The sequence below is a fragment of the Kryptolebias marmoratus genome, linkage group LG12, assembly GCF_001649575.2.
Source record: "Kryptolebias marmoratus isolate JLee-2015 linkage group LG12, ASM164957v2, whole genome shotgun sequence".
In the NCBI taxonomy this organism is placed as follows: domain Eukaryota; kingdom Metazoa; phylum Chordata; class Actinopteri; order Cyprinodontiformes; family Rivulidae; genus Kryptolebias; species Kryptolebias marmoratus.
Genome location: NC_051441.1, coordinates 4,268,819 through 4,281,228, shown reverse-complemented (window position 1 = coordinate 4,281,228; position 12,410 = coordinate 4,268,819). Strand labels below are relative to the sequence as shown.

The following is a 12,410-nucleotide window of genomic DNA, read 5'->3' as shown; positions in this document are numbered from 1 at the left end:
GCCCTCCCTCCCTCCATCACACGGACCTTTAAAGCCATCGTAGTGACCGTCGCAAACAGCCGCATCTCATCACTGCACCAAAAAAACCCCACGAGAACAGCCCGGCCGCCGTAACACTCGCCACTGGCGAACCTACAAACGCCTGTAAATACCGTCAGACGAGACCGCGGACGACGCAAAGCAGAACCTCCTGCTTTGTTTTATCCCTAAATGTTGGAAGTGCTTCTTTTGCAATTAAAACAAATCTGTTCTTAAATTTTAGACATAGGGAAATCATGAGCAAAAGAGATATTTTAAAGAGGAAAAAGGCTCAAAAGGCTGATGTAATAAATACCAAATGTGGATATAAGTTAAGGGCTTCTGTTAAGAGTTGTCATGTTTGGCTCTTCTTTTTTTCTTTTCTGCTCATCTTCTGTTTGCGTTCACGAAGGTGCCGTCCGTCCTCCGGAGCTCTGCTCGTTTGTTTTTACCATCCTGCCCGAAACATTTCCTCTCACTTGGAGACGGATCAACGCATTTTTCAGTTTTGACTTAATTTTTTTTGTGCGCCCCGTTTCGAGCTCTTAGCGCGCATCTCCGAAAACTCTGAGAGGTTCCAGGGTGGAATCGGGGAAATCCAAAGTAACTTCAGGGCACTTTTAAAAGCCTCTTTTTGTAGCTTAATATATAAACACGCGTGTGGGGAAATCTGAGAATGAATTAAAAAATTTTATTTAATAAGAAATTAGAGTTTGCATGTACATTCAGCACGGCGCTGAGCTCTTCGCTGTAGATACTGAGCTGATTTGATAACATCGCCAGTTAACGTGCTTTAATCCGACATGACGACGACATCAGTTAACTAATTAACGGGAAGTGCTTCAGCCGGTCTCGCACGCTGACTACGCAGCCGCTGTCAGGCGAGGTTTTTTAACGGTTCGGTGCCGGAGCAGGGTGCATGAAACCAGCCGGGACGAAGGACGAAGACTGGGACAAACACCCCTGTTTCAAAGTGTTTCTTATGTAAAATATTTGTTTGCAAAAAGGATGTTTAAAAAAACAAAAAAACCATAAACTGAATCCGCGGTGTTGCGATGCAGGAGATGATTGTGAAGATGCAGGTTTGTTTTTTTTTCTTTTTAAGCAAAATAAATAAAAGTCTAGGAGTTGCTGTGAAGTTTATGTATTTTTTTGAAGGATTAAAAATCTTTTGTTTATTACGATCTGAAGATTTAATCCCAAAGCACAGCTTATTTTCCAGGGGGTTGTTTTTTTTTTTGTTGAAGTTTTTATGATCATCTGAGTCGTTAAAGCTGAAAGCAACAAAGGCTGAGCTAAAGGTAAATCAAATTCAATTCAATTCAAAAATACTTTATTAATCCCAAAGGGAAATTAAAAAAGGCTAGCCAAAAGTAGCAAAATATCTGCTAGAAGCCAAAAGTATGAAAAGATTAGCTAAAGTCTTAAAGTAACAAAAAGCAAACTAAAAGCTAATTTAGCTAAAAGTATCACAAGGCTGTCTAAAAGTGGCAAAAGGTTAACTAAAAACTGCAAAAGGCTAGCTAAAACTTAAAGCTAAATGATAGCTAAAAGTAGCAAGACATTTGAAAGAAACTAGAAGTGCTACAACCTTAGCTACAGTCTTAAAATAAAAGGTTTAGCTAAAAGTAGCAGAACTGTAGCAAATGGCTAAAATAATTTTATCTCAGCCTATTTCTATGGGAAGAATATTTGTAAATGAAGTTAAATGTTTTGAATTGTATAAAAATGAGAAAAACCAAAGTCTGCACCAATTTCCTAAATGAGCTAAACATTGTCAAATATGACTAAAAAAGCACGAAGTACGCAGAAGCAGTTAGGCTGAAGAAATTTTTAGGAAAAACGAAAATAATCTTGATAGTGAGCATTAAATACTGACGATACTAAATTAATGGATTATAACAACTTAATAAATGCCTTTAACTGCCTAAAACAAGTAAATAATGTGCCTCGAATTTTTTAAATACCACTCTAGGGGCGTTTTAAGTTATTTCTGAAGGTTAATTTGTGTAAATATTAGTGTATTTAACGCTTTGTTGTTGTTAGCTTGTTAGCTCTATTTATGTAGCACCAAGAAGTCACGCCCCTTATTAAACTTGTCCTTCATTGGTCAAAAAATAATAGTGACGGCTAATTCATGAAGCGTTCTGATTGGCTACAGTAATGTGGGCGGTACTTCGTCGAACCAAAGGAGGAAGTGCAGTCAAATCCATTAGCAGCTGGACGAAGGGTCGAAAAGCGGATAAAATGTGGCTTTTTGTGTCCATTTTTTCGACAGTTCTGATAATATTTCTGTTAAAATATGTCTTTGGCAGCTACGGCCCGAACCCCTTTGAGAAGGACTGCCGCGAACCGCTGAAGAAGCGGGTTTACGACAAGAAAGAGAAAAATAAAGTGCTAAAGCAAGGTGAGTTTGTGCAAACCTTTTCAGCCTGACTGAGCTGTATAATAAAAAAAAATCAACCTGGATATCGTGTCAATCGCTCAGCTGTGTGTAAAACACGACTGTCAAATTTAAACTGAAGCTAAATTCGACGTTTTATACATTTTTATGTGATTAAATGTGAGCATTATGAGGCATTCTGTTCAGCTTGGCTGACTTGTTTCACAGGAATTGTGCAAGCATTTATTATTTATTTATTTGTTTATAATGATTAAACTCCCTATCATATCATTTAATTAACCTGATAAGATTTTCTCCCATTTCTTGGACACACATTACAGAATATTTAGATTAAAATCAGATCTTTGGTTTAATATTTTCACATAATTTAAACTCTAAAACCCAACTTGTGTTTTGATACAGTATCAAGAAACAGATTAAAAATAGATGATAATAATAATCTCCTTTGAATATTCTTAGATCTGCCTTATTTTAGCCTTTTGTTTCCATATTTCACTTGATTTTTTTGTAGGTTTCCTGGCCAGTAAAGTACCAGAAAACCTGGATGCAGTCGTGATTGGAAGTGGCGTCGGTGGGCTCGGGCTTGCCGTGCTGCTGGCTAAAGTCGGGAAGAAGGTTCTGGTTCTGGAGCAACACAGTAAGGCGGGGGGGTGCTGCCACACGTTCTCAGAGAAGGGCTTCGAGTTTGACGTGGGTGAGTCCTTTTCTGCGGACGCGCTTCCATCTAATGTGGAAGTCTCGGCCCCGGCTGACGGCTGCTTTGCTTCCAGGGATCCATTACATCGGCGAACTTCAGGACCACAAGCCTTTCCGCTGCATGCTGGACCAGATGACCAACGGGCAGCTGGAGTGGGAGCCTCTGGAGAACCCGTTTGACCACGTCGTGCTGGGACCCCCGGAAAACCGCCGCAGCTACCCTATCTACAGCGGCAGGACTCGCTTCCCCGAAGAGCTGAAGAAGAGCTTCCCTGGAGAGGAGAAAGCCATCGACGAGTACCTGCGGCTGGCCAAGGTAGGATCCTGGAACGAGTAATGTAATTACCCAATTCTGTTTGAAATGGAAGGACATTTCTCCAAGTACACTTTGTTTTCAGGAGCTGAACTTTGGCATAGACAAATTTTATCGTTCCGATTTTTAATCCAAACCAAAGTTCAGACTGCTGAGGACACTCAGCTGCGGCATTGCACAACTTTTATCTGTGCTGTACCCACACGCACAGATAAATCAGCGGGCGTTTTCTCCTGCTGTGTCAGCTTATAGCTTCTATGTTTTTTTTAATATTATATAAATGAAAAATCAGTGATCATAAAAATGTTATTTATTAAATAGATCAGAGCTTTGCAGCAACGAGCAACACAAGGCAAACGAATGCAGCAAACCTGAAGGATTTAATTAAAACTGATGGTGTATAATACTTAATATTTAGTATTAAATGGTTCATTTATAGACTCAGAACAGACTGGTTCATAAAATCTAAACTAATCATTTGAATTTTTTGTGTTTTATAATAGTGAAACTGGTAATAACAGGAACAAAGCTGCAGATAAATTTACAAAATAATCATTTTGGAGTTTAGGTGAAACTAGTTTTTTAGAGGTAGCTGCAAAAACACGTCAAACTGAACCGTTCCGGTACCGTCCAGGGGTACGAGGAGCCCTGCAGCGCCGCTGTTTGAATGCCTGATCGGCTGAAATGCGTTCAGTGAGGGGTGACTTCCTGTTCTGTCTCCAGAAAACTGGGAGGGGCGTTTGGCTCCTGGCTCTGCTGAAGCTCTGCCCGGTCTTTTTGGCCAAGTTCTTGATCCACACCGGCCTCGTCAAACGCCTGTCCCTCTTCTTCAAAATGGCCCCCCGCAGCCTGACGGATGTGATCAACGGGCGGACGCAGAACAAGGACCTCAGAGCCGTGTTTTCCTACATCTTCGGCACCTATGGTACTCCGAACCCCAGCTCTTCTTTTTGTTGTCGTCAGCATCCGACTGATCGTTTTTGTTTTCGTTCTGCAGGTAACATTCCGAAAGACGCCAGCTTTGCCATGCACAGTTTGCTGGTGACTCACTACCTGAACGGTGCCTGGTATCCCAAAGGTGGCTCCAGCGAAATCGCCTACCACATGATCCCCATCATAGAGAAGGCCGGAGGCGCCGTTTTGGTGCGCGCCCCGGTGAACCGGATCTTATTCAACGAGGCGAAGGAAGCTTGCGGTGAGCACTTCGACTCGCCCGCAGGAGCTCCTGCTGCAGCCTGAACGGAGAGTGTCGCTCACGGCGTTTGTCTCTTATGACTTCCAGGTGTCAGCGTGTTGAAAGGTCAGGAGGAAGTGCATGTCCGTGCTCCTGTGGTCGTCTCTGACGCCGGCATCTTCAACACCTACGAGAAGCTTCTGCCCAAGGAGCTCCGAGCCGAGCCAGGTCCGACAGGAAGCACACGACACAAACGGTTTCTTTCTGCTTCTGTTTGTTTTTATCACCACCTGTTATCTGCTGCTTGTCACGGAGTCGGACACTTGTGGACGTGTCCCAGCTCTTCCGGGAGGTTTCCAAGTTTGTCCTGGGTCTTCCCAGGAGTCTCCTCCCAGTTGGACATGCCCGGAACGCCTCAGAGTCCGAGTCCCAACCAAACCTGTCACCTGATCTCAGAGGGAGAGCCGCCCCGCGGGGAAAAACCCGTTTCTGTATCCGAGATCTCGTCCTTTCGGGTTGCGACCGTAGGTGAGGGTAGGAGCGTGGACCGACCCACGAAACGGAGAGCTTCGCCTCGCAGCTCAGCTCCATCTTCACCAAAAACGCACCGGTACAGAGTTCCAATAAGAGGCGGCCATGTTTTTACCCGTGTTAGGAAAAACATCTCGAACCACCGGAGAGAGTAATCACCGGATGTACATCTGGAGCTGAAAATGGCTGAAACTCAGTGAAATTTACAGATACTGAGCTGAATTTTGTTCTGGTAGTAGCTGAGACTCATCCACAACACGTCCTCTGAGCGTGCATAACGTTGTTTTTATTTATTATTTTTAGGGTTTGACCAAAACGGCTACAACTCTTTGTCTTTTCTCACCATCAGAAGCCCGAAAACCAGGGAAAAGCTTTTATTTTTTATTCAAGTTTAATCATCTTATCCTGAAAATGTCTCAGGTTAAAAAAAACAACAACAAACAGATAATCCTCGCAGTTGAGAGGCTCAGACCAGAAATCTGTTATTTGACGATGAGCAGAGATAGAATCTTGTTTATTTGTCAGTTTCTGGGGTTCTGAGATGCAGGGAGCAGCTTGTCTCTGTTGTTTTAAAGCTGCCTCCTTTGCCTCGCAGCCATCCAGGAGCAGCTCAGGATGGTGAAACACGGCGAAGGCGGCTTGAGTATCTTCATGGGTCTGAATGGGACCAAGGAGGAGCTGGGCCTGAAAGCAAACAACTACTGGATCTTTCCTGAGAACAACTTTGACGAACTGTAGGTCTTTATGTGTTAAACTCCCACATTTATGACTAAATACTGTCTCTCTGTGATGTTTGAGGCCAGTTTTTCTGTCGTCTTTGTCGTGCAAGCTCAAAAATGTGAATATATTCTCAGGGTTTTAGGCTGTGAGCTTTTAAATAGTGGTCCGTTTTCATCAAAGGATGGAGGACTACATGAAGGCAGACAGGGAGGAGGCGGCTCAAAAGATCCCTCTGCTGTTCGCCGCCTGTCCGTCGGCTAAAGATCCGACCTGGGAGGAGAGGGCGCCGGGTAAGGAGAACCCAACACACCCCGATCCAGAGTCCGAACGCAGCGTTCCGTCCTGCTGTTTAACTTCTCTCCCTCTTCAGGAAAGTCCACCTTGAGCCTGGTCACCTTCGCCAAATACGAGTGGTTCGAGGAGTGGAAGGACGACAAGGTGACGAACCGAGGGCCCGACTACAAACAGCTGAAACAAGCGTTCATCGACTCGGCGCTGGAGATGGTGATGGATGTGTTCCCCAAGATCACCAGAGACAAGGTGACGGCTGCGGCAGCTTCTGAGGTCCCATAATTGCTGCTCTGTAGAGGATTCTAGCTGTTCAACAGTCCTGGATGGGAGCAGATGTTCTAAAACCTGAGGCACTAATGCACCCCCATACCATCAGAGAGGCAGGCTGACCTCAGAACAGTTCTCCTCTTTGGTCCAGAGGAGACACATCTGTTCACATCTGGCTTCTTCTTTGCCTGATAGAGCTTTAAGCAGCGTTTGTTGACGGCACGGCGAACAGCGCCTCTATTCGCGCCCCGTCCAAAACGCCTCTGAACGTTTAATTTGTTCCGTAATATCCTGTCGATTTTAAGATCTGAAACACTGAAGAACCGGTTTCTGCTCCTGAAATCTGTCGCAGATATTTATAGTGCTAATTTCTGTTTTTGTTGTTGTTGTTTTTGCAGATTGAGTACGTGGATGCTGGGACGCCCATCACGAACACGCACTACATCGGATCCCCCAGAGGCGAGATCTACGGCGTGGATCACGGCGTCGCTCGGTTCAGCCCCGAGCTCAGCGCGACGGTGAGACCTCAGACTCCTCTGAAGAACCTCTACCTGACAGGTGTGTCCCTCTCCGCCTCGTTACACAACCCACAGCGCCGCTTTGATAATCTCACTTCACTTAATTTGTCTTTTTTACGCGTGTGTGTGTGCTTCACAGGTCAGGACACGTTTCTGTGCGGCTTCGCCGGCGCCCTCGCAGGGGCGCTCACCTGTGGCTCGGTCCTTCTCAGCCGTAACCTCCACCTGGACACCATCGCCTTGGCCAAGAGAACAAAATATTTCAACAACAAGCTGAAAGAGGAGTAGCTGCCGATGTTTACACGCTCCCAGTAACGGATCTCGTCTATAAACGAACTACTAATGCAGAAAATAAAGGGAAATTTTACATTTTATGCTGATTTTACACAATCTACAGTAATCCGAGTTTGGTTAACTAGCTGGATGTTTGATTAATGAAGCACTTTTTAAGCTAACCAAACCTAACTAAGCTTTTATTCACGCCAACCTTAATAGTTTCCACTTTACTCTGCACCTGAATGTTTAAATTTTGCAAACATTAAATTTTGTCGACTTCCTGTCTTATTTGTTACTCATTCAGATGGGTTTTTGGGGCACTACAGTTATTTCCTGTTTTGGGGGGGCTTTGTTTTAAGGTCTTTGAGAGAACCCAGCACCCCTGACTGTTTATTTTATTTTTGCTTGTTTACACACAAATCTGAACTCCTGGCTGCACTTGAACGCACCACGCGTTTACATAGGCAGCAGCAGGAACACGTGTAGGAAGACTGCGCATAAAATATAGATATTTAAGCTTTCTGATTAGCTGGCGGACAGGGGGGAGGTGTGAATTTTTTATTTTTTTTTTCATATTTTTTTGAAAATCATGCAAAGACATTTTTCTACCGCTGGCGGGCGGTGCAGGTGGAGCTCCGAGCAGTCTGAGGTAAAAAATGCAAAAAAAAAAAGAAACATGTCAAGAACATAACAACGATGTTTACAGTTTATTTATATCAAAACTGTCATTACATGTGATTTTTATTCTTTTTTTTTATTTCCAGTGGTAGTTTTCTTAGCTGCTAATTGACCCGCATCGGCTGTTAGCATCGCTAGCTAGCTAACAAAGCTAACGCAGGAAAGAGAAAAAAAAGCCCCAAATTTAACGTTTTTTATACGTAAAAGTTGATTTTTTCCCCCCTCCGTGAAGTGAAATCAGGTCCAGCGGGGCTGAGTTTGGAGGAACATGAACTCGTCGGTTGAGCTGCTGAGCTACGAGCTCCTGGCGGAGGTCGGGCAGGGCTCCTTCGGCCGGGTGTTCAGGGCCCGGGAGGTCGGCGGAGCGCAGCGCCTCCTGGCGGTGAAGAAGTTCAACTGCCGCTGGGACGCGGCGGAGGCCGGCATCCCGGCCTCCATGATCCGGGAGGTGGCGCTGCTCCGCAAGATGGGCTTCTTCAACCACCCGAACATCGTCAGGTGGGTCCGGGCTTCGGCTCTTCAGGTGGGGAACGTTCCGATCCATCGAATCGTTCCGGAAAAAAAGATCCGATCTTTGGGAACGTTCGGTACACTTCGCCACAGCGACACCTGGTGGCCTGAATAAGTCTGACACAAACCCAGCAAAACGGCAATTAAATTATTTGTTTCCCATTACGAGACTACAACTAGAAGCATTTGGAAACGTCCACCGAGGTTAAAAATAAAATAGAATAAAAATTGAATCCATTGTTTGTTTGTTTTTTTGTTAGAACCCCAACATTTCCTGAAAACTTCATCCAGATCTGTTCGTTGGTTCAGATAGACAAACCAACAGACAAAACTGAAGACTTAACGGGTCACATGTAGGAGCAGAGACAAGTTGTTACCTGTGACCTTTGACCCCCACAAACCTTGAAATCAACAGTAATCGTCTTTGACCCCTGAGGTGTCCAGCCGTTTAGCATGTCCCGTGTTACTGGAAGTCCTTCATTCAGGACCCGTTTGTTCTGGTTCGGCTCATTTGCAGCTTTGTGACTTTCAGGCTTTTGGACGCGTCTGCCGTGTCGGTTGGCTCCGCCCTGGACCTCACGCTGGTGCTGGAGTACGTGGACCAGGACCTGTCCACCTACCTGTCCAAGGCTCCCGCCTCAGGTCTGAGCCGCGGCGTCATTAAGGTGGGAACCCGACTTTTTCTTTCTTTCTCTCTCTGGAGTCGGCGTAAGATCTGCTGCCGTGTCGCCCTCAGGACGTGATGCTGCAGCTGCTGCGAGGACTGGACTTCTTGCACACCAACCTCGTTCTGCATCGTGACCTGAAACCGGAGAACGTCCTAGTCAGTAGCCGCGGAGAGGTCAAGATCGCAGACTTCGGATTGGCTCGGCTCCACGCCTTCAACATTGCTCTCACGCCGGGCGTATGTGTCACTGCGGCCGTCTGAAGTGTGTTCTTCACCAGAGCGCCTGAAATCACCTGGTTCTGCTGCTGCTTCTCCTCAGGTGGTGACTCTGTGGTACCGAGCTCCTGAGGTCCTGCTGAACGCCGTCTACATGTTCTCCGTGGACATGTGGAGCGCCGGCTGCATCTTCGCTGAGCTCTTCCTGCTGAGGTCGGCGTCTAACAGCTGAGCTGTGGACGATTTTCATGATTCTGCAAAAACAGATGAACTAAATATTATTCTTATTATTCCTTCTGCAGGCCGCTCTTTAAGGGATACACAGAAGTGCAGCAGCTGCAAAAAATCTTTGAGTGAGTGATCATTTAAACGCCGAGTCAGCAATTCTGCTAACTTCTCCTGCAGACTTTTAGCTGTTTTAGCTGTTCGTACATCAAAATGTTCGGCTCTGATGTTTGTTTTTGTAGCTTTAACAGAAAAAACATAAACTTTATTTCTAAACGTTTTCCTCATCAACAAACATGGAGACCTCTGCAGAATCATTTTTCTCTTTAACATCTGCTTCAGCCTCGGCCTCTACTTTCATCTGCTACTTTAGCTTCTACCTAACTTTTAGCCAATATTCTTCTATTTGTAGCTTTTAGTTAAAACTTTGCTTCTTTCAGCTAGTGATTTACTACTTTTAGCTTGTCTTTTGCTTTTTATAGCTAAGCTAGCATTTTGCAACCTTTAGCTAATGTTTTTGCTACTTTTAGCTTTTAGCCTTATGCTTCTTTCAGTTAGCCTCTTGCTACTTTTAGCCACTGTTCTGCAAATTTTAGCTAAGCCTTTGCTACCTTTAGCTAGCGTTTTGCTATGATTAGCTTCTACTTAAAATTTTGCTACTTTTAGCTTTTGGGTTTATGCTACCTTCAGTTAGCCTTTGACTACTTTTAGCCACTATTTTGCTGCTTTAGCTTTCAAATTGTGTTTTGCTTCTTTTAGCTTCAAGCTAACCTTTTGTAACTTTAACCTTATGCTTCTTTTAGTTAGCTCTTTGTTACTTTTAGCCACAGTTCTGCTACTTGTAGCTTCTACTTAGACTTTAGCATCTTTTAGCCTTTAGGTAGCATTTTGCTACTTTAGCTTATTGCTAACCTTATGCTTCTTTTAGTTAGCCTCTTGCTACTTTTAGCTTCTACTTAACATATTGCTTCTTTTAGCTTTTAGCCTTGTGCTTTTTTTCAGTTAGCCTTTTGCTACGTTTAGCCACTATTCTGCTACCTTAGCTTTCAACTTGTGTTTTGCTACTTTTAGCTTCAAGCTAGCCTTTTGCAAATTTAACCTTATGCTTCTTTTAGTTAGCTCTTTGTTACTTTTAACCAGTTTTGCTACTTTTAGCTTCTACTTAGACTTTAGGTAGAATTATGCTACTTTTAGCTTTTAGCTTTATGCTTCTTTCAGTTAGCCTTTTGCTATTTTTAGCCACTATTCTACTACCTTAGCTTTTGAATTGTGTTTTGCTTCTTTTGGCTTCAGGCTAGCCTGTTGCTACTTTCGGCTCCTAGCTGGTGTTCTGCTGTTTGTGTTTATTCTCTGAGCCTCCCTTCAGCTCGTGCGTCTCTCTGGTTTTTGCTGATCCTGAAGTTCTGGTTCTGGTTCTGGTTCTGTCCTCTTCAGGGTGATCGGGTTGCCCGGCGAAGAGGACTGGCCCCGGGACAGCGCCGTCTCCTACTCGGAGCGCTGGGGGCCGAGGGAGTCCTGCGCCGAGCTGCTGCCCCAGCTGGACCCGGACGAGAACGACCTGCTGTCTGTAAGACGTGCAAATGTTTTAATCCGACCCTCGCCGCCGCAGCCGAAGGCGGGCGATAATGTCGATCGTGGCGTTTTTAGCTGCACTGAAACCGATGATTGTCTCTGAGCAGCTGCTGAGGCGTGTCGTCTCCTTCTACCTGCAGCGGTGTTTGACGTTCAGCCCGAGTCGACGCATCTCTGCCGCCAAAGCTCTGACTCACGCCTTCTTCGCCAAGACCTGAGGGAGCGGAGGGAGGTGAGACCCTGCAGGCGAAACAAAGAAATCAGAATCATCATGAAAACTGTGGTCAGAGGTGAAGAAACTGAAGTTCAGCTTGACTTACGGGACGAAATCTTTAAGATTTATTTTTGATATTCTCCCCCGAAACCCAAACTTTTGTTTTTGTTTAAATTCGTAAACTCGCTCCGACCTTTAGAGACGGTTTGTCGAGTCAAGTTTCAGATTAATGTTTGTTCTCGCTCGTTTATTTGTTGTCCCGATAATTAAAATTCTGATTCTGTTCGGTTGAACGCTGCAGATAAAACGTTTAGTTTGAAGAGTTTCAGCTTCACTTGTCATTTTCTCTTTTTTTTTTTTGTCGTTCTTGTAAGTGTTTGCAGAGATATTTATGGTGTTTGGATACAGAACGCACCTGTATTTATGTTTGTGCCGACGCACCGAAGAAGATATTTTTCTACACGAGTCGCTCTGTTCATAAAAGGCTGTTTTGAAAACCTGTTTCTGCTTCTGTCTGTGTGAACCGTTGAGTCCGGATTCCGGAGATCCAGCAGTTTGTGCTGGTAAGGTTGTAGATCCGACATTCCCGGGAAGTCTTCCGGCATTGCTTCATGTTAAAAAAAGGCTTCTTCTTCCGTTTCCACCAGGAAACAACCGGACAGTAGCGGCCCAGGACAGCATCTCTGCCCCACAAATCACCCAATTATTGATTAAAATACTAAAAACAAGTTTTATGTCAGAGAAATGGGTCTCAGGAATGTTGTTTGACTGAATAACATTCATGAAAAGCCAATATTTTGAGATCTGATTTCAGTTATTTGCAGATCTGATGTTAGAAGGAAGGGGGCGCTGTTGAGCCTTAAACAACAGGTGAGCTGCAGGAAAATAAAAATAAAATCTGTCCAGAGCCACGAGGTGAACGCGAAGCCTGAAGTGAAGAAGAACAACTGGTGAAGTCGGTGACATCACGAAGCCGGAGCGCCGCAGTTTAAACGTTCGGTTCATGAGAAAGGGTGGGAGCTCGGACCATCCCACCTTTGAAGCACGGGGGCGGCAGCATCATGATGTGGTAGGCACGCTTCACAAACAACACGACATCGAGGATTACGTGGCAAGAACG

The 12,410-nt window shown here is 44.8% G+C and overlaps 2 protein-coding genes across 3 annotated transcripts; both read left to right on the top strand.

Annotated features, from left to right (window-relative positions):
- The first annotated feature begins 2,193 nt into the window (after positions 1 to 2,193).
- retsat (retinol saturase (all-trans-retinol 13,14-reductase)) lies at positions 2,194 to 7,489 on the top strand. The gene is made up of 11 exons (XM_017419315.3): positions 2,194 to 2,425; positions 2,934 to 3,116; positions 3,193 to 3,434; positions 4,155 to 4,356; positions 4,429 to 4,626; positions 4,714 to 4,833; positions 5,732 to 5,870; positions 6,037 to 6,146; positions 6,227 to 6,396; positions 6,813 to 6,972; positions 7,072 to 7,489. The coding sequence occupies exons 1-11, from the start codon at positions 2,266 to 2,268 to the stop codon at positions 7,218 to 7,220; spliced, it is 1,833 nt and encodes a 610-aa protein (XP_017274804.1). The 5' UTR covers positions 2,194 to 2,265; the 3' UTR covers positions 7,221 to 7,489.
- A 139-nt stretch (positions 7,490 to 7,628) lies between these two features.
- On the top strand, positions 7,629 to 11,669 carry cdk21 (cyclin-dependent kinase 21). 2 transcript variants are annotated; one of them, XM_017419363.3, is made up of 8 exons: positions 7,629 to 7,857; positions 8,119 to 8,384; positions 8,929 to 9,061; positions 9,133 to 9,300; positions 9,383 to 9,492; positions 9,582 to 9,632; positions 10,939 to 11,071; positions 11,217 to 11,669. In XM_017419363.3, exons 2-8 carry the CDS (start codon positions 8,155 to 8,157, stop codon positions 11,292 to 11,294), a joined length of 903 nt encoding a protein of 300 aa, XP_017274852.1. In that variant the 5' UTR covers positions 7,629 to 7,857; positions 8,119 to 8,154; the 3' UTR covers positions 11,295 to 11,669. The 2 variants fall into 2 exon arrangements, with proteins under 2 accessions (XP_017274852.1, XP_024862437.1); XM_025006669.2 differs by having other exon boundaries at positions 11,184 to 11,669.
- Positions 11,670 to 12,410: the final 741 nt, after the last annotated feature.